At 40.0% G+C, this 21,338-nt stretch overlaps 1 protein-coding gene and 1 long non-coding RNA gene across 3 annotated transcripts in view; one reads left to right on the top strand and one right to left on the bottom strand.

Annotated features, from left to right (window-relative positions):
- The window catches only part of Brwd3 (bromodomain and WD repeat domain containing 3), a 102,390-nt gene extending 83,764 nt beyond the window's left edge, over positions 1-18,626 (bottom strand). The window contains exons 1-6 of the mRNA XM_075956710.1: positions 18,379-18,626; positions 18,188-18,246; positions 17,956-17,985; positions 17,496-17,555; positions 8,989-9,139; positions 8,504-8,602 (exon numbers count right to left, since the gene is read on the bottom strand). Coding sequence (XP_075812825.1) covers positions 8,504-8,602; positions 8,989-9,139; positions 17,496-17,555; positions 17,956-17,985; positions 18,188-18,246; positions 18,379-18,409 — 430 coding nt within the window. The 5' untranslated portion in view covers positions 18,410-18,626. The remainder of the gene's footprint in view (positions 1-8,503; positions 8,603-8,988; positions 9,140-17,495; positions 17,556-17,955; positions 17,986-18,187; positions 18,247-18,378) is intronic.
- Positions 18,627-18,793: 167 nt separating this feature from the next.
- The window catches only part of LOC142841308 (uncharacterized), an 87,801-nt gene continuing 85,256 nt past the window's right edge, over positions 18,794-21,338 (top strand). For both annotated transcript variants that reach the window (XR_012909047.1, XR_012909046.1), the window contains exons 1-3: positions 18,794-18,943; positions 20,280-20,502; positions 21,017-21,093. This is a non-coding gene — a long non-coding RNA (uncharacterized LOC142841308). The remainder of the gene's footprint in view (positions 18,944-20,279; positions 20,503-21,016; positions 21,094-21,338) is intronic.

Below are 21,338 nucleotides of genomic sequence, written 5' to 3'. Positions count from 1 at the left end.
TAGAACATTCCACCCAAACACAAAAGAATATAGCTTCTTCTCAGAAGCTCATGGGACCTTCTCTAAAACTGATTACATACTCGGTAACAAAACAAACCTCCACAGATACAAAAAAAAAGGAGTAACTCCCTGTGTCTTATTGAATCAACATGTATTAAAGTTAGAATTTGACAACAATACTACTCTCCTCTCAGAAAGACCCACATTGGAGCACTGGACTGAGCTCCCAAAGTCCAGTTTTAGAGTGTGAGGAATGAGAATATGAACAAAGAGGTCAGGACCATAATGGGTTCACTCACTGAAACAGTCTGAGGTTATGGGAGCTCATCAACTCCAACCGAACTGGGAAGAAACAGCATAGGACCAAACTAGTCCCTCTGAATGTGGTTGACAGTCACATGGCTGGGGCAGACTGCAGGGCCACTGGCAGTGGCACCAGGATTCATCCCTACTGCATGTACTGGCTTTTTGGGATCCTATTCTTTTTGTATGTATACCTTGCTCAGCCTAGATATAGTAGGGAGGGCCTTGGACCTTCTCAAAAGCAATGTGCCTTACCCTCTCTCAGGAATGGATGGCGGTGGGGTGGGAGGGTATGTGGAAGTTATGAGAGGAGGGGAAAGAGTGGGAACTTAGATTGGTACTTTTTTAAAAATCTAATAATTTTTTAATAAAGAAAATAAATTATTTATTATAAAAAACCCTCTTTAAAGTAGGAATAGAAGGTAATATCTGAAAATTGATTCAATAAAAACATCTATGATGGCCGGCAGTGGTGGCGCACGCCTTTAGTCCCAGCACTCAGGAGGCAGAGACAGGCGGATCTCAGTGAGTTCGAGGCCAGCCTGGTCTACAAGAGCTAGTTCCAGGACAGCCAGGGCTATACTGAGAAACCCTGACTAAGAAAGGACATCCTTTCTTACTACTTCAACCAACTACTGTATAATGCAAGAAAGAAAATTTTAAAAGATGAATAAAGTAAACCTATGTTTCTAAGTTGACATCATCATCATCCACATAAACCATTTCAAGGTATCTTTTTAAGTCACCAAATTTAATAAATGAATATCAAAGGGCTATATAAAAATAACTAAAAATGTATATCTATTACCTAGCAATAAATACCTGAAACCGTCCCAAAACTGAGCCATGTATTCCATGGTATTTGAAGGGAAAACTCCAAAGCTTATTTGTAGTAACTGAACAGTGGATTGTAAAATTTATGAGGGATAAGGATGAGAAATGTTGAAACAATTTTGAAAATCTTTTGACCTTGTGTTGGCAACAATTTCTTAGATACGACACAAAAAAAAACCTATACTTTAAAAAAAACTGACAAGCTTCTGCAAAGATATCAAAAGCTTCTGTCCTTTTAAAGACTTAAAAAATGCAAAAATAACCAGAGACTGAACCAAAATATGAAAAAATTGTAACCAAAATATATTATGAACCCATTAAGAAAAAGGCAAATCATTTTGAAAATGAACATAAGATACTTTTATGAAGAAACAGGCAAATATGCACATAAAAATCAAATAATTGGGAGGCAGAGGTAGGCGGATCTCTGTGAGTTTGAGGCCAGCTAGCTCCGGGACAGGCACCAAAGCTACAGAGAAACCTGTTTTGAAAAACCAAAAATAAATAAATAAATAAATAATCATACAAAAATTGGTGAGGATATGAAGCAACTGCAATCTCTATCACTGGTGGAAATGAAGATGGGATTACCACTTTTAAAAATGTACTAGGGTTTCTTTTGGAGGTGGGGGTTAGCTTTTTTGAGAAAGGGCCCCTCTGTGTAGTCCTGGCTGTCCTGGAACTTGCTTTGTAGACCAGGCTGGCCTCAAACTCACAGAGATCCACCCGCCTTTGTCACCTGAGTGCTGGGATTAAAAGCCTGTGCCATCAGGCCTGGTGATTCCACAGTTTCTTATAAAATATCCTTGTACTTGGCCTCTGATCCACCAATTCTACTATGTATTTACCTCCCCAAATGAAACCATGTGTGTGAATATACCTATACAAGAAGATTTAAAGTAGCTTTATTCATAACAGCCAAAATCTGAAAAGAATCCAATAATGGATTGAGCTAAACAAATAGGACATAATATATTAATACACTACAATACTACTGAGTAATAAAAAGGAATGCTACTGATATGAAATGGCTTAAATCTCACTGGGCAGTGGTGGCGCACCCCAGCACTCGGGAGGCAGAGGCAGGCAGATCTCTGTGAGTTCGAGGCCAGCCTAGTCTACAAGAGCTAGTTCCAGGACAGGCTCCAAAGCTACAGAGAAGCCATGTCTCGAAAAACCAAAAAAAGTAAAGAAAAAAGAAAAATAAGAAATGGCTTAAATCTCATAAACCACTCATCTAAAAGAAACCTGATAGACCCCAGAATTCAGGAGCTACTCAGGAGAATGACTGTACTTCAAAGCCAGCCTGGTCTCCATAGCAATTTCTAGGTGAATCTAAGCTACACTAGCAAGATCTTGCCTGAAAAAAGTTATCTATAGGCTCAGAGCAGTGGTGGCGCACACCTTTAGCACTGAAAGACAGGAGCAGGTTAATCTTTACGCGTTCAAGGTCAAGAACTTGATAGGGGAATAAAAACAAGATAAGAGGATGAACCCGCTCTAAGTAGTGAATTCAGGGCCAGCCAGACACAAGGAATTCTAAAAAAGGAAATATATAACCACAGAAGAAAAGATTAGTCATTTTCAGGGGTTGAGACAGGACTTCAGAAAATGATAGAAACATTATAGCCTTTAGTATTCTGGAAGTTACATTAATGCATACATTTGTCAAAATCCAGTAAACTGGACAGTTTAAAAGGGAGAATTTTATTCTATCACTATACCTTAATGTACATTCCTTTATAAAAATATATTAAAAAGATAGCTTCAGACATGTCTCAGTGTTAGAGAGCTTACCTAATATGTATGAGGCCCTAGCTTCAACCCCGGCATCACAAACAAAAACAAAAATAAATGAGTGATTGATAGATATACAGATTCTAAAAAGTTATATAGCTGGGTGGTGGTGATACACACCTTTAATGCCAGCACTTGAGAGGCAGAGGGCAGGGGGATCTCTGAGTTCTATGCCAGCTTCGCATACATATGAAGAGTTCCAAGACAGTCAGGGCTACATAGTGAGACCCTGTCTCAAAACAATGCAATATAGCTAATTACCTACTTTTGCAGCTCAGTAAGTATATTTGAAGTATGATAACATCTGACGACAAACATGATACGGTAAGAAAAAACAAGAAGAAAAGCAAATTATCTTTAGCCAATTATATGACTTCCCTGGATTTTGTTCAAGTTTCTATGTTGCAAACAGGGGAGCTATAATCTAGTTTCCCAAATACATTCCCTAGAATATGAAGAATCTTTACTTCCTTCTTGTTTTGAGACACTAACTCCCTGAGAAGACCAATCTGGCCTTGAATTTAAGACCCAGAAAGACAATTATCACATGTACTCACTCATAGGTGGCTTTTAAACATAAAGCAAAGAAATCAGCCTACAAACCACAATCCCAGAGAATTTAGACAACAATGCGGACACTAAGAGACTTACATAGATCTAATCTACATGGAAAGTAGTAGAAAAAGATCCCCTGAGTAAATTTGGAGCATGGGGGCCTTAGGGCAGGGTTGAAGGGGAGTGGAGAGGTAGGGAGGGGAGCAGAGAAACAAGCAGAACTGAATAAAATTAATAAAAAAAAGAAGAGACTGGCCTGACTCTGCTTGAAGAATGCTATGACTAAAGGCTAACACCACTACATCCTGCCTATTTCCTTTCTTTAGTCTCTTCCTTCGCGGTCTAATTACAGGAGAAATACCATCATTAGGTAAAGCACAATACACTTTACATACGAAAGGCGCCCTACACTTTACAGATTTTTTTTGTATTGTTTGGACACAACTGCTTTCCATATTCAGTAGACTAATGTTGAAGTTTTCTCTAGTTGTTAGATTCTTCTTATAGAGCGGTTAAGTCTTATCTCGTTATAGTTCTGTGTTAGACTGGTTATCTGTAAGACCTTCATTTAAAACTAGCTATGGTGAGGTGGGTACGGTCATACAAGCCTGGAATCTCAACACTTTGGGAGGTGGAGGAAGAAAGATAGAAGAAAGATTATGACTTAAAGGTCAGCCTTGGCTACAGAGCCAATTTGAGGCCAGCCTGTCTCAAGGAACCAAAAATTGAAGGAAGGAAGGAAGGAAGGAAGGAAGGAAGGAAGGAAGGAAGGAAGGAAGGAAGGAAGGAAGGAAGGAAGGAAGGAAGGAGCTACAGAGCAATGTCCTCCACAATGAGAAAACTTCCTGAAATTAAAAACATTTTTGAAATATGGTCTGTCTCTGTAGTCTTGGAAATTGCTATGTAGACCAAGCTGGTCTTAAACTAACAGAGATCCATGTGTCTCTGCCTCCTGAGTGCTAAAAATCTTTGTGTTATTTTATTTTCTCACAGTGCCCAGTCCAGACCAAGCTGGTCTTGAACTAACAGAGATTCATGTGTCTCTGCCTCCTGAGTGCTAAAAATCTTTGTGTTATTTTATTTTCTCACAGTGCCCAGTTCAGCCTCAAACTTGCTAAGAATCCAAAGATTACCTGGACTCAGATCCTCCTCCTAGAACTTCCGAAATCCTGGAGATTACAAAATTTGGATTATAGGAATGTATTACCACACCTAGTTTTGACGTCACAAATTTAAAAGATTTGATACTCATATTGTTTGCTTTCTTATTTAAATAAAAATTTTTATCATGGTCTAAATTCTAAATCTCTTAAACTTAACCAGCTGGCCTAGGTCTGAAAAAGCATGGGATAAACCCGGACTAGCTGAACATAGAGGACAATGAGGAATACTGAGATCAAGAACAATCGCAGTGGGTTTTTTGATCCTACTGCACGTACTGGCTTTCTGGGAGCCTAGGTAGTTTGGATGCTCACCTTACGAGACCTGGATAGAGGTGGACAGTCCTTGGGCTTCCCACAGGTCAGGGAACCCTGATTGCTCTTCGAGCAGATGAGGGAGGGGGACTTGATCGGGGGAGGGGGAGGGAAATGGGAAGCGGTTGCGGGGAGGAGGCAGAAATCCTTAATAAATAAATAAATTAAAAACAAACTTAATATTAACTAATTTAGCTAAATCTTTTAAATTTAGGCCTCTTAAACTTGACCAGTATAAGTACTATGTGAAAACTGAGTGATTTATATCTAAGATCCTCTCCAAATACAAGGCAGATTTTAAAATTTTAAAAAGAATACTAGCAAATCGCTAATTATTAAGCAATTACTTTTTTCTTTTTTTAAAGAATTATTTATTATGTATACAGTGTTCTGCCTGCATGTTTACCTGCAGGCCAGAAGAGGAAGCCAGATCTCACTGCAGATGGTTGTGAACCCACCATGTGACTGCTGGGAATTGAACTCAGGTCTGGAAGAGCAGTCAGTGCTCTTAGCTGCTGAGTCATCTCTCCAGCCCCCAAGCAATTACTAAAAGAATCCACACTACCTGGCAGAAAGTTGAAAGACTATGCTTAGTTCAAACAGGAGATGCAAAGCATTTGCAACTCAGGCTGAAGAAGGATCTAAGATCACTTCTCAGAAAAACGAAGCAACAACAATAACAAAGCAAAAACAAGGAGCAGGAGCGTGGGGTCTGTGGCTCGGTGGTAGAACAGTTAGTAGTGCATGAAGCACTGCGTTCCACCCCAATTCCACAGAAAGAAAGATAAGAGCCAATCGGGACACATGCCAGTGGCTGAGGGCTCCCCTGGGCTAGACAATAAGATCTTGTCTTTAAAAAAACAGTAAGTAAATAAAGACCTAGGAGTGGTGAAGCCTGCCTTTAATCCCAGCACCTGAGGAGCAGAGGCTGGTGGGGTCTCTGTGAGCTTCACAGCACACATCAGAGCTATACAGTGAGAAACTACCTCCAAATAAATAAATAAATGAATGAATAGACAGACAGATAGATAATAAATAAAAAAAAACACAAATAAGATAAACATGACTTTTTAACAGTAAGGGATGGCAAATAGAAGAACAGTCGAAGAGGGGAACGAATTAGAACAAAGTATAACAATGCCATGTATGTAGAAAAATGACAAAATGAAACTCATTACTTGGTAATGTTAACTTAAACTTTTTAGGGTTTTTTTTTTTTTTGGACAGGGTTTTTTTCCTCTGTAGCCCTTGCTGTACTGGAACTCATTCTATATGCCAGGCTGGCCACTAACTAACAGAGCTTTACCTCCTCTGCCTCCTGGGCACTTGGATTAAAACCATACACCACCACTGATGGCTACATTTTTAATTTAAGAATTTAGAGTAAGGCCCAACGATGGTGGTGCACGCCTTTAAACCCAGTACTTGGGACGCAGAGGCAGGCAGATCTCTGTGAGTCTGAGGCCAGCCTCAGACTGGTCTATAGAGTGAGTTCCAGGAACGCCAGGGATACATGGAGAAAAGCACGATCTTTAAAAAAACGTAAAGCTTGGCATTGTACTACACAACACCATTAGTTCTAGCGTTCGGAACAAAGAGGCAGGTACATATGTCTTTGAACACAAATAAGTTCATGAGGAAAAAAGCGTTCCTCAAGTCAATAAATTATAAATAAAAAATACTGGTATATAAACTATCCCTGACAAACTGAAAAAAATATTATCAGCAACACAAATCGATTAAGACCTAAGCCAGTTGTCTATTTTTCCAGTAACATTCAGGCTATGAATGTTAGCAATGCACTCCTAAGTAACCAATTTCTCTTATGAAGTTTTACATTTCATCAATGATTTTGGCTAATTATCTTTTAAAATAATCTCTACTATCAATATATTTAACCCCAAGGGGTTAATATGTTCTGTTAACTTACTGTATTTCATAGTATAATAGTATTCCCTTTGAAAAACTGTTCATAAACAGGGATACATAGTGAGACCTAGTCTAATTTTTTTTTAAAAAAGCCAACAACAAAAAGTGTTCCAGTCTTTTTATTTGAAAATTATCCATCCAAATTTTAAGGCACAATGTGTAAACACTATGAACTATAGAAAAATATATAATTTTTATGGAAGCAGAATGACATTCCAGCACCTTTGTTTTACAAGCACTTTGTAAATCCTAGTTCTAATCACAATATATTTAGACTGAGATCTACCATCTTGGTAGACTAGTAACTAGTAATTCTTTGAGGCGATTTGACTAAAGATGTCCCAAGAACAACTAGTGATGTGAATTTCTGTAAACTAGAACTAAAAGCGGGGATATTTTGTCTTAAAATAATAGAGCCAGGTGTAGTGAGTGGTTCATGCCTCTAATTCCAAGACTCAAGAGACAAGTTAGAACACTGCCTGGTTACACAGCAAATTCCAATCCAGTATGGGAAACAGCAAGACCGTGTCACAAAACAACAAGAAATAAATAGAAAGATGACTGATAGAAAATACATAACATCATTATAAACTTGGCAAAGAAATATAAACAGAACATACATTTGGTTCCTTCTGAAAGCTATCTTTAAACAGTTCCCTGTAAAATTTTGTGGAAACTCAATAAAGAGACATAGAAATAGAAAACCATATGGCTAAAAGCACCCATACTATATGTTCAAAAATATTTCAGAGGCAAGGAACCACTATAATCTCAACATTTGTGAAGTAGAAGCAGAAGTGATCAGGAACTCAAGATCATCCTCTGCTACAGTGAACTGTAGGTTAACCTGAACTACAGAAGATCCTGTCTCAAAAATAAACCAAGTTTCTGCAAAGAAGGAAATGAAATGCAAAAAATAGATCACCTTTTACAAAATGACATTTGCTTTAGGTAGAAAATCACTTTAAACATATAGCCCTGGGGTGCCATGAGATGGCTCACTGTATAAAGGTACCTGCAGCAAAGCCTGCTGACCTGCATTTGACACAAGACCTAGATGGTAGAAATCCAAAAGTTCCAAGTTGTTTTCTGACCTCCAAACTTGTGTACTTGCATGTATGCATGCACATGCACGTGCACCAACACACATTCATACAAATAAATAAATAAATAAATAAAATTTTTTAGTTAGATGTTCCCATTAAGAAACTTTGTAGGGCTAGATAGAAAACTTAGTGGCTAGGAGTGCTTGCTCTTCCAGAGCACCTGAGTTTAGTTCCCAGCTACTGGGTGGCTCACAACTGCGTGTAGCTCCACCTCAGCAGGATCCAACACCCTCTTCAGGCCTCCTCAGGCACCTTCAGGCCTATAGTATACATATACACATACACACACACATACATAAAAATCAATCTTCAAAAAAATTAACTAAAATAATGTAAACAGTTTGTTTATACTTTAAACTCAATCGCGGTGTCTACTTTTTGCTATCAAAAGAGTTCAAGAATGAATCAAGATCCAGGACAGCCAGAGTTGTTACAGAGAAGCCCAGAGAAGCAACAAGTAAAAAGAATCAAGAATATGTTCATAACTTGCATGATATCACTTACCCACATTTGGAGGTTTCACATAATTTACAGGTAGTTCTGGAGGTCTGCCTCTGTGTAGAGCTGCAAAGGCAGACCCATTCCATAGTGTACTCTTACAGTCTATATGAAAAGACCAAAGTCAGTTAAGGAAGAAACAAACAAACAAAAACATTTTTTCCACTACTCAGCACAAAAGGGCCTGATTTTACACCTTTAGATATTCAATTGTAACCAGGTGGTGAGAGAGCCAGCAAGATCTCTGTGAGCCTGGTCCACAAAGTAAGTTTCAGGACAGCCAGGGTTGGTACACAGAGAAACCCTAGCTCAAAAAACCAAAAAAAAAGGGAAAGAAATCCACTTGTACATTTAGAAATTTATTAAAATACAGCAAGTTCACACAAACTAAAAGAAAGTATTCTTTAAAGACATATGAATATTCATTTGAAACTGCATTGATCTCTGAATCTTCCTCTATAGCAGTGTTAAATATGTAAAAGAGTCCTTACCTTTGGCATCCCGTAACAGAGACTGCCGACCAACACCTAGTAATGTCTGTACCCCAGGGACACTCTGAGGGATCTCCTTATCTAACAAGGGACCAATCCTCTCACAAATTTTAAGGAGGTAGTCTGGAGGAATGTGTGCATTGGCTGCCACCTAGAAACCATAAAGAGAGCACAGGGAAAAACACTTAGTTCTAAGGTATCAACTCATTCCATAGTAGAGCAAAGTATTTTAAAATATGAAATCAAAAAAATGAAAATTAATAATCTAATATTTGAACTAATTTTAAGAAACAGGCACACACAACGGGGCTGGACACATGGCTCAGCGGCTAAGGGCACATACTACCTTGCAGACAGTTTAGTGCCCACATTGGATAGCTTACTGCCTATAATGCTAGGAAACCTAACACCGCTGCCCTACACACACACACACTTAAAATAATTAAAAATAAATCTTTAAAAATGAAAGACACAAAATAAGCAAGGAATATTTAAATGATGCCATAGCACAATTTACAAAGCACAAGCCTCTATTCTACAGATTAAATCACTTTAACCTAATGCTGTTATAAAATGTGGTACAAAATAGCAAACACGATCATGTCAAGAAAAAACATAAAAAGTGATGTGTAAACTCTCTGACTTCATTTATTCAGTACTGAGAAGTAACTGGTTAAGAAAAGAATCTGGAATCCCAGCACTCGGGAGGCAGAGGCAGGCAGATCTCTGTGAGTTCGAGGCCAGCCTCGTCTACAAGAGCTAGTTCCAGGATAGGAACCAAAAAGCTACGGAGAAACCCTGTCTCAAAAAATCAAAAAGAAGGAAAGAAAGAAAGAAAGAAAGAAAGAAAGAAAGAAAGAAAGAAAGAAAGAAAGAAAGAAAGAAAGAAAGAAAAGAATAGAATCTGGGCCAGGCGATGGTGGCGCACACCTTTAATCCCAGCACTCAGATCTCTGAGAATTAGAGGCCAGCCTGGTCTACAGAGTGAGTTCCAGGACAGGCCCCAAAGTTACAGAGAAATCATGTCTCGAAAAACCAAAAAGAAAGAAAGAAAGAAAGAAAGGAAGGAAGGAAGGAAGGAAGGAAGGAAGGAAGGAAGGAAGGAAGGAAGGAAGGAAGGAAGAGGGAGGGAGGGAGGGAGGGAGGGAGGGAGGGAGGGAGGGAGGGAGGGAAGAAGGAAGGAAGGAAGGAAGGAAGGAAGGAAGGAAGGAAGGAAGGAAGGAAGGAAGGGAAAAAAAGAAAAAGATTCTGAGGCAAAAGTCAGGCAGATCCCGTTCTGTGAGTTCAAGCCCAGCCTGGCAGTTCAAAGCCCCCTAAGGGGACTTAGTAAGATCTTATCTCAAAGAGAAAAACAGAAAGGACTACTAGTGCCTAGCAAAGTGGCACATGCTTAAAATTCCAGCACTTGGGGGTTGAAGCCTGTTACAAAAAATTACACAACTTACAAAAAGTTTAAAGCTAGCATGCACTTAAGTACTGTGTAGCACGTAAATCTAACATGCACTAAGTACTGTGTTGCACGTCAGCCAGAGCAACATAGCAAGACTTTCTTAAAAGTACTAACAGGTATGTATCACCACACCCAGAATTTTGGGGCAATTGTTTTCGTAAGCTTTTGCCAAAATTAACTGTAATCTAGTAAAATAGTTAGAACCTAGGCAATGGTCATGATATTCAGAAAGAACAGCGACCATGTTGCTTCAGGTTTGTACTCAGAAAGTTCAGCTTCAGGTTTGGATCAAAGGTCAAGGAAATACTTTGCATTATTGTTCATATCTTCAGTTTGGTTTAACAACCAAATACTTATCAAGAACTCTACTTCATTAAAATATGCAAATAATATTAAAATCAAAGCACCTGGTGATTCAATCTAAAAATATGATCTATAGAAACTGATATCCTAATGTCTCCGTACATGATAACGACCGTTCACATTAGCTTATTTAATAAGTATGCCTCGTGTACATATACAGTATCTGAAAGAAAAAAGCCTTATAGCACTATATATATATATAAACCATGCAAATTTTCCAACACTCTTGGAGAAACTGAGCTCCTTATAGCAAGTAAATGCTATATGGGAGACTCTACATGGATGTCTTTCTTGGCAAATATTTTCTGGCCCTTGACTAACTTAACAATTATTTGCACTTGTTATAAAACCTTAAATAAGGCCGGGCGGTGGTGGTGCACGCCTTTAATCCCAGCACTCGGAAGGTAGAGGCAGGCGGATCTCTGTGAGTTCGAGGCCAGCCTGGTCTACAAGAGCTAGTTCCAGGACAGGCTCCAAAGCTACGGAAAAACCCTGTCTTGAAAAAAAAAACTTACATAACTACCTTAGAGGTAGAATATACCTAGTGATACATGATGCCCTTCCCCAAGCTCCTCAAAAAGATTTCACTGCCCTAAGAGAAATGACAGTCCCTGTGGAGAAAACAAACTAGAAAATAGAAATAAATCAAAACTCAAAGAGCCAGAGGTTAGTATAGAGACCTAAAGAAGCAAAAAGAGCCGGAGAGTGGTATAAACACCTTTAATCCCGGCACTCAGGAAATAAGGGCAGGCAGATCTTTGAGTTCCAGGCCAGCCTAGTCTACAGAGTAAATTCCCGGATGGGCCAGGGCAACACGGAGAAACCATGTCTGGAAAAACTCAAAGCAATCTAAAAGAACCCAGCAAAAATAAAGTCTCTGGTTTTTCCCCTAGAGGTAAGAGGAACTGTGTCTCTTAAGTGTTCTCTAATATTAGGTTTACTTAAAAGTCAGGATTGAATCATAAACTCACATCTTAAATCTTTTGACAACTTTATAGAAATAAAAATGTCTCATTTTTGGATGATTATGTAAAAAAGTTACTGTGAAATGGGATAGGTGTGCAGAAACATAAATAGTAACTGGTTCTTCTCTAAGCAGAACTAATGTGCTGCGCTCTTGCTCTCTTGCTCCTCTCTCTCTCTCTCTCTCTCTCTCTCTCTCTCTCTCTCTCTGTCTCCCTCCCCCCCTTGGTTTTTTTTTCCAGACACAGTTTCTCTGAGTAACAGCCCCTGGCTGTCCGGAATTTGCTTTCCAGACCTGACCCACCTGCCTCTGCCTCCTAAATGCTGGGATTCCAGGTGAGTCACCAGGTCTGGCTCCCAAGAGCTCTGCAGCAGCACAGGTTACAAGGAGTTAAGAATCCCTGCAACTCTCCTAAGGAATGTTAATCAGTATTAATAGCATTTCTTTCTCTACTAGCTTTGAGATTTCCCCAGGAAAAAGAAACCTTAAACAACCCTGGGCCTGGGGCACACTTCTTAAATCCCAGCACTGCAGAGGCAGAGGCAGGCAGATCTTGGTGAGTTCCAGGCCGCTCTGGTTTACACAGCAAGTTCCAGGACAACCAGAGCTAAGCTACAATGTAACACTGTCTAAAGACAACAAACAAAAGAAGAAGGAAGGGGAGGAAGAGTGCTAAAGGGGCTCTAAACTTGAATGAGATAAAAATCAAGAAAAGTACAGAGGCAACTTCTATATTCAAGAAGTTGCTCAGTGGTGAAGGTACAAGGAAGGGAGTAAACTCAGTCTGCGCTACCAGCTTAAGTAATCTCTGTGTATGAGTGTGTTATGTGTATGTGTGTGTGTGTATATACACAAATACAGTATTCGCAAATGTACATGAAACAGTAAAGTGTCTTTAAATTGCTATTTGTTACCAAACAGTTTCCTAAGTAATCCGTAAACAATTGAAAAAATGCACTCAAATTTACTAGCAGTCATGTGAAAAACACGACAGAGATCATTTCAGGCTGGAAAGACGGCTCGGTGGGTAATGTGCTCCCCATACCACCAGGAGAACTTTAGTTGGGATCGTCAGTAGCCACGTGCACGGCAGCATGGCTTTGTAATCCTAGCCTTCAGGAAATGGACACAAGAGAATCCCGGGGTTTCCTGACCAGCTCCTGTAGCTGAATCCAAATTGTAGACTCTGGGAGAAGTACTGCCTCAAAATAAGGTGTATGGACCAAATATTAGGAAGACACTTTCTTTACATGAATGAAATTGTTACAGGACCCATAAAAGATATTCTATTAAAAATAGTAAGGAATGCTGAGAACGGGAGAAATAGTCATCTCCAGGGAAGAGCATAGCAATTGGCTATCCAATACCAAATGGTCAGCCCTGAAAATATACATACAGTTAACATACCGACTCAGAAGGTTATATTTAGGAATATATATGTATATACAGTTACATATATTCGTGCAACTACAAATAATGAAAAAAGAAATCATGAATTTGAAAGAGGAAAATAAAGGGTATACAGGAAAGTATGGAGGGAGAAAAGGGAAGGGAAAATAATGTAGTTATAAACCAAAAATAAAAGAAAAAAACTAAAAAAAATTATGCTGGTGCTTACTAAAAAGTAAAAAAAAAAAAAACCCATAGAGCAACTGGAAGAAAGTCAACCTCTGGCCTCCACATATACAGAAAACAAACAAATTCAGATGCTCACATACATATTCACACATATCTCCCCTAATTCTCACACACACACAAGGAAACAGGGATGACTTCACAGCAAAATTTTGTAAGCAGAATTCATGAAATCAAATTTTTACCTCCCTCTCATCTACTCTCTTCACTTATAACACTACTTCACATGAACTGAGATTCCACTTTTTCCAGAAATATCAAATAAATCACCAGAACAATTTTAATCACTAACGTGTGTTCCCTACAACCAAATCTAGTTTAAGTAAGTGCTAAAAACCTGTTTACGTGAGCACCAACAGGTACAATGACTCTAGTAAGTCAATAGCAACCCCAGGTTCCAGAGACTGACAACTCTACCATATCATTCACTGTTAGGACAACACACTGCATTGGACTTGAGGAGCAAATGTTTTGGGTTTCACATGCTCCATTCTGTTCTTCGTAACTGTGACTGTGTGTCATAGAGCAGATTTTAAATCCCGCATGTTTAAATTGCTCCCATGCTTACACAGTCCATAACTATGCTACCAGCACTCAAAAATAGTCTGCTCTTCTAGTAACCAATTTAAGCTATTGTTAGCAATTAGACAAAAGTTGGGCAAGGTAAGAAAGGAATATAGGTATGTCTGGAATGCTAATATATTGTTTTAAAGTAGTTGTTATGAATCAAATGACCATATGAAAACACTCTTAATAGGGCTAGGGCTGTGGCTCAGTCATAGTGCTTGCCCTGTATGCACGGTTCATTTGGTTCAACCACCAATACTACCAAAAGAGTTTTAGAGCCTGAATGTCTTATGCAAAGATGCAAATTCTTAGAATGATAATTATACTCTTTTTACAGACACTAATGAACATATAATCTTTTTTGAGCATATACCTTTGATACATTTATTTTAATATTATTGCCTCATGTATTTTGTATATTAAAGGTAATGCAACCTATGTCATTCTAATACAATTGCTAACTAGTGCTTTCAATTTCATGGATGAAAAATGTGAACAAGGGGGATACAAAAAAAGAACAAGGTTCATAATATAAAACTTTAAATGAAAAAAGCAAGGGTACATGGTTTATATAGTCAAATATAAAAATTCCGCTGCATATGAAAATTTTTTTTTTTTTGGTTTTTCGAGACAGGGTTTCTCTGTAGCTTTGGAGCCTGTCCTGGAGCTAGCTCTTGTAGAGGATCAGGCTGGCCTCAAACTCACAGAGTGCTGGGATTAAAGGTGTGCGCCACCACAGCCTGGCTCAAAAATTTAAATATATATAAAAAAGGTCTTGAAATGTAGCTTATGCACAACACCCTTGATTCCATCGTGTGTGTGTGTGCGCGCGCACGCACGCGCGCACATGTTTAGGAAAATGTAGCCAGGCACATGGTGGCACGTGCCTGCTAGGAAGACTGCAGAAGAAGGAACATAAGTTTGAAGCCACCACAGGATCTCAAATTCTACAGCAAACTTCACAAATCCAAGGAAACCTTGTGTAACGATACCAAATAAATAAATACTGATTAGAAGAAATGCTGTAATCCCAGCATTTCTAAGGCTGAAGCAGGGGGTTGCTTCAAGCTTGAGGCACGCCTGAACCACATAATGAGCTCTAGGTTAGCCTACACAGCAGCGTGTGACCCTGTCCCATCAAACAAGCTAACAAAACAGAAATATATGAACGAATGACATCAAGTCCATAGAAACAGATAATTGCATTAACCATAATTTTAAAAAGTAACTTTTAGCCGGGTGGTGGTGGCGCACGCCTTTAATCCCAGCACTCGGGAGGCAGAGGCAGGCGGATCTCTGTGAGTTCGAGGCCAGCCTGGTCCAGAAGAGCTAGTTCCAGGACAGGAACCAAAAAGCTACAGAGAAACCCTGTCTCGAAAATCAATAAATAAATAAATAAATAAAAATAAATAAATAAAAAGTAACTTTTAAGGGTTAAACAAGCCTAGTACTAATAAAGAAAATTCTATTTAAATCAACTCAGGCCTTCTGGAGAGTGGTCTTCAATGTATGATTAAAGCTACAAAGCTGATGAGCTCCTTTGACCTTATTCAGAAATCCACTTTAGAGAGCAAAGTCCAAGGGACTTGGGGAGAATGTAGCAGGAAAAGACCACCTAATTATGCAAAAATATTAGTGAAAAAAATCACTGTAACTTAGAAGATCAATTGGAAATTGAGGACAAATCATAGTATCTAAAATACAACTAAATTGGTTTTTCTTACCATTACAAGGCTGCCTATGCAAATAACACCAGTCATGCAAAAGTACTGCCAGAAAGACAAAGCAGAAAATGGACAGACTGCAACTGTATAAAAATTTGCTTTTACAGTTTAAGAAAGGACTAGTAAACTGGTATTAAAATTGGGTGGTAAGGAGAAAATTTTAATTACTTGAATTCCTATTGCATTCGTTTTGAAAATATAGTTTTAAGTTTCCTTTTGCCATTTGCTCAAAAAATAATCTACGTGCACACACATATATAAACTGGAAAGGGAAAATGTAAAGAGAAGCACTATCCGTACACCTAGATAGTCAAACTATTTTCAAATGTGTATCAGTAGTTACCTGATAAAACATATTTTAGTGAATACTTTGGTTTTACGTTCTGTGGTACAAGTTGAACTCATATCTAACAAGAGCAACAACATAAAACTTCTGGCCAAAAATTAAAAGTAGTAACAGGTATTCAGAAATAATTTATAACCATCTGAAAAATTATAACCATTAACATGGTGACATTTACTCTTATTACAATTGTACCATTTGTTGATTTGTAAAACAGTCAGTAGATTCTGTAACAATTTACAGGCTTCACTCTTGAAATACTGTACACAAAAATTATCAAAAGGAATACCTCAGGAATTTAAAGGTTTTCTTATTACAATATAATTTTAAATAAATTTTCTTTTTATTTATTCTACTACCCTTTCAACTTTTTTCTACTTTGTCTGATTTTCCTCATTTGGATCTTATTTGGAGGAAAGAGAGCTGAATTTAGTGAACTTAGATTTCATCACTCTTTTTATTATCATACAATTCGACATCTGTGACCAACAGAAGAACCTCCTTCCCAAAATATAAAGGGTCACCTTTTTGTCTCGGTGCAGAGCCGAAGGTGCACTTACACTACGAATCATAGTTGCAGGAGAAACAGCAGTCAATCCGATCGCTTTGGGTCTTAACTAAAGTATATTCTATTTTTTAAAAATGCCCATTGTTGTCTCCTAATCCCCAAATCATGTTCACCTATTCCTAAAAGGTCATAATCCATAGTTTTGATTTAGTAAAATCGTATCTGTACAAACGCAATTTACTGATGAATTAACGAGCTATTTTCTAAGATCTGAAATATACAACAATGTTTTTATTCAGTAGTCCATTATCTAAAGACGGCAAATCTTGAAAATCACTCAGTGGTCCCTTAGTATCTTTATTTGTGTCGTTTTTCTCATTTACGAGTCAGTTCCCCTTCTGAGCTCCTTCTCCCTTTCCCTCTAAAAAGAAAAAAAGAAAGAAAGAAAGAAAGAAAAAGGAGAAAAAAGAGAGAGCGAGAGAGCGAGAGGGAAAAAAAAAACACCCAAGCCTGGCCTCAGTTCCCGTATTTCAAGCCAGGACCAACCAGAAACCAGTTTTCTTCCACTAATCCGGAACTCCGGGCTGTTACCAACGCTGTCATTGGCCAGCGTCAGTCCTTGGTACGTGCCCCAAGATAACCCCCTGGTTTCTGTCCCTTCTCCCCCTACAATGGGCCTTCTCCGATGTTTGTAACAGAGTCATAATCCACAACACAGCACCTCAGATCACCAACTCACATTCTTCAAAGTTTTGGGGTGAAAATAAGCAAGGCTGGAGGAGGGCAAGGTACCCTTCCCGGCACGCTGGGAGGGGGAAGGGGCAGTCGATTGAACACCAAACAGCAGGCTTGGGGAGCCTAGCGGGCTGAAGGGTCAGGGGCGGGTTGGGGGCACAAGGTGGGGAGGGAGTGGAGAAAGAGTTGGGCTAAGTTGAAATGAAAAGTTTACTAACCAGATCCTCGAAGCTTCTTCGGTGCTCTTTCCCCTCCCAGTCTAAGCGGCGCGGAATCAGCTGGGGGCCAGAGGAAAAGAAAAGGGGGGGGGGGTGAAGGAAAAGCCTCTGCTCCCCATCAGCAGCACCCAGCCTGGAGCCCAGTCCTAGACCCTCTAGTGTTTTCGTCTCCAGACCGGACAGCTCTTGCCGCCGTGCCGGGGGTGGGGGGTGGGGGGGACAGGCCAAAGGGAAGGAAATCCTGAAAAAACGTCTCCCGCAGGAATAAAAGGCAACGAGTTAAGACCCCAACGTTGTCCGCCCCTTCTGAGAAAGAACCCGGCTCACCCCAAGTGACAACAGCCCGGAGTGTCCTGCTCGAAGGCTCCCTCCGGGCCCCTGCCTTCGGCCCCTGACCTACCTTACCCTTCCTCCAGTTTCTCCTCAGCCCTCCCCAGCCCTTCCCAAAGGGGGTCCATACCTGATGCTCCTCGAGCTCTTGCACTAGCACCTGGGGAAGAGGGAAACACGGATATGAGAAGCAGATTGGGGCGCCAACCCATTCCTCCCTCCCCACTTCCAACACAGCCGCTGACTGTAGGACTAATCGAGGCCGGCCTTTCCCTCACCCTCCACTGCACTGCTCACCCGGTGCCTCAATTTCCCCATTGGGACCATTCCCCAACACTCCCAGATATCCTTCTCCGTCTCACCTGAGCGGATTTGTTACAGGGTCCGGACTGCAAGAACCTAGCGATCAGGTAATACAGCTCTAAAGAAGGGGTGGGGGGGTGGGGGGAGATGTTGGGAGAGAGGCAAAGAAGAGAGGTACAAGCTTTTAAAAAAATTCTGACAGCCGTCGCGCAAAGCCCCCATCCCTTTAGCCCCTGGCTCAGCTACCCACCGGCTTCGATCTGGGTAGGTGCCGCCGCCATCCTTTTCCCTAGGGGGTTTGGGGGCTTTGCTCCGGAGGGCTGGCGGGTGCGGGTGGGGGCGCTGCCTCTATTGTGGTGAAGCCCCCATGCCTGGGAGTCCCGCCGCTTCCGCCGCACTCCTCGTCCCAGTTTCGGTCTCTCTCGGATTCATCGCATCACGTTTCGACCCATAGATATTCTAGCCCAAGAGCTGAGGAGGCGGAGGAGGAAGGAGAGCAAGAGAGAAGGAGAGGGAGGAGCCGAAGTCGCGGAGGGGTGGGCGGGGGCAAAAGGGGTGGAGTCATGGAAAGGGGGAAAAAGGGGAGGGAGCCGCTTGCAGCGCTCACGGCTCGCCGCCAGAGGCACTGAGGCTGCTGCCTTGCTCCTGCCGCCTGAGCCGGCCTGGGGTTGCCTAGTTACTGCTCTGGGAAGGAGGAAGAGGTGCTAAACTCAGGCAGACGCTCTGGCAACCTCTCTAAAACTCTGTGGTGGCGTTGGCGTCCCGGAGCTCCGGAGTTGCTTACCCTTCCTGTAAGGGCGATTGGACCCTTTCCGGTGAGGGAACCTTTCATGAGAAACTTGTAAGGGACTAACTTGGCCTAACTCTGATAGGTCACCTAAAGGGTTTGGTTTGTTTGTTCTGTCTCTACCCCCAAAGAAATGGTGCTAGCCACTTGTGGTCTTGTGTCCAAACGAGGAACAGTGCACCAGATGAAAGTGCTGTACTTACCCGATGAGTAGAGAAATAATATTCTTATAGAAAACTACTTAAAATATCCCCCTTGATGCTATAAATATTCCTTGAGAAATTTACACTTCAACCAGGAAGCCGGTTCCAAATTCTGAAGTTTTCAATAATGTATTTTCGCAAATTCTGTAGGTAAAGTTTGAATTGTTTTGAAACACTATCAAAACATTTTAAAAGTTCTTAAATACCCATTGAAGTTTGGATAGAAAGCATACTTTGTTTTGTTTTGCCCTTTAAACGCTATTTTCTGACATGCTCTCACTATATATCCAAGCCTCGCCAGGAATTAGTTGCAATCCTCCTGCCCTGCTTCCCGGGGTGCTCACCTTGCAAGCATAAGTCAGCCTGCTAGTTTACAAATTGTTTCCTAGAAATTTGAGACTACAATCGTTTTAATATATAGCCTCAGCTCTTCACACAGCACTGACTTTTGGTGGTGGGTAGTTAAGTCTTCAGCGATCAAAGTTACTTGTATAATGATTGTCACAGATGGAGTAAACTGTTTTACTTAACCACTTTCTTTTAACATTCTGTTCTCATTCTCTACTTTGAAATCCTAACTCATTGAAGCTAAACCTGCTGGCAAAACAGACTCTGTTACATTGTTTACATTGAAGTACTCAAATTTGAAGGTTCACCTTCTAAATTGATAGTGGGAGTTTGGTTTTCAGATTTACGGAGCTCAGCCAATAACACAGTGGGCCTAGAATTCCATTAAGTTAGCATAAACAAATTATCCTCACTAACTCTTTTTGTCTGTTTCTTTTGTTCAGAAATTAATAACAATACAAGGTAATTATGAAATGCTATGGTTATCTTTGGCATAATCATTATTTTTAAAAAGTAGATAAAAGAAATATAAAAACCTCTGAAAATCTTTGTAAGGGGTTACTGAAATAGTAATAATTTTATGGTTCAATATAATATAATTAACAGTTAACCTTTACCAAGTCATTATCACATGTTACCTGCTGTAGCTCGTTTAATTATTACAGTGACCTATGAGACAGGTTATTTTTCTTCATTATACAGAGAAGAAAAATGACTATTATATGATTTTAGAGCATTCACATTTATTAATTGTATTCCTTATGTTTAAAATATAAGAATAAATAATACTCACCATACTTACTTAACTTACAGAATTTCTGGCCTGGGCGGTGGTGGTGCACGCCGTTAATCCCAATACTCGGGAGGCAGAGGCAGACGGACCTTTGTGAGTTCGAGGCCAGCCTAGTCTACAAGAGCTAGCTCCAGGACAGGCTCCAAAGCTACAGAGAAACCCTGTCTCAAAAACCAAAAGAAGAAGAAGAAGAAAGAAGAAGAAGAAGTCATATGAGAATATATTTGTGTTATGTTTCAAAAGGTATGTGGCATAACTATCCTTGTGTTCATTTAACTATTGATTTCAATGCAATTAAGAGATAAAACCCCACAAATTTACAGAAGTTTAAGAAAGAAATTACTTTGTATAAAAACTGTTCTTAAATTTTTATTTGTTTAGCTGGGGAGTGGTGGTGCATGCTTTTAATTTTAGCACTCATGAGGCAGAGTAAGGTGGATCTCTGAGTTCCAGGACAGCCTGGTCAACAGAGCAGATTCTAGGACAAACAGGACTGTTACACAGAAGAGAACCCCTGTCTCAAAAAAAAAAAAGTTGTGTATATGAGGGGGGGAAATGTCACCTGCCCTCAAGGCAAATAATTATTTTAACAGGAATTTGAAGTGATAATGGATTAAGAGTAAAGAAAATAAAGATTAGCCTTGTGTTTCAGGTATAAACACTTCAGGAACTCCAAGAAGCAAAATTTCTTAAATTGCTTCTAATGTTCTCTATTGACAAAGTAAACTAACAGAATGGCCTGAATCCATTTCCACAGAGCAGTCAGCACGGGTGAATTTTGGAGATGATAATCAAGAAACTGATGAACTAGCACAAATTTTCTGGACTAAGTAGGTAAGAAGGAAGATTTGAAATGTGTATATTCCCACCAAAAGTCTTCATTGTTCTGAACTAATGCTAATTCATCAGACACTTTCAAGTATTTTATATCACAATATCACAGAGCCACCAGTCCTAACTCTCTGTCTCTCTATGTCTCTCTCTCTCTCTCTCTCTCTCTCTCTCTCTCTCTCTCTCTCTCTCTCTCTCTCTGTGTGTGTGTGTGTGTGTGTGTGTGTGTGTGTGTGTGTGTGTGTGTG

Source organism: Microtus pennsylvanicus, chromosome X, assembly GCF_037038515.1.
Source record: "Microtus pennsylvanicus isolate mMicPen1 chromosome X, mMicPen1.hap1, whole genome shotgun sequence".
Classification (NCBI taxonomy): Eukaryota; Metazoa; Chordata; class Mammalia; order Rodentia; family Cricetidae; genus Microtus; species Microtus pennsylvanicus.
The sequence above is the reverse complement of the archived record's forward strand: the minus strand, read 5'-3'. Positions and strand labels throughout refer to the sequence as shown.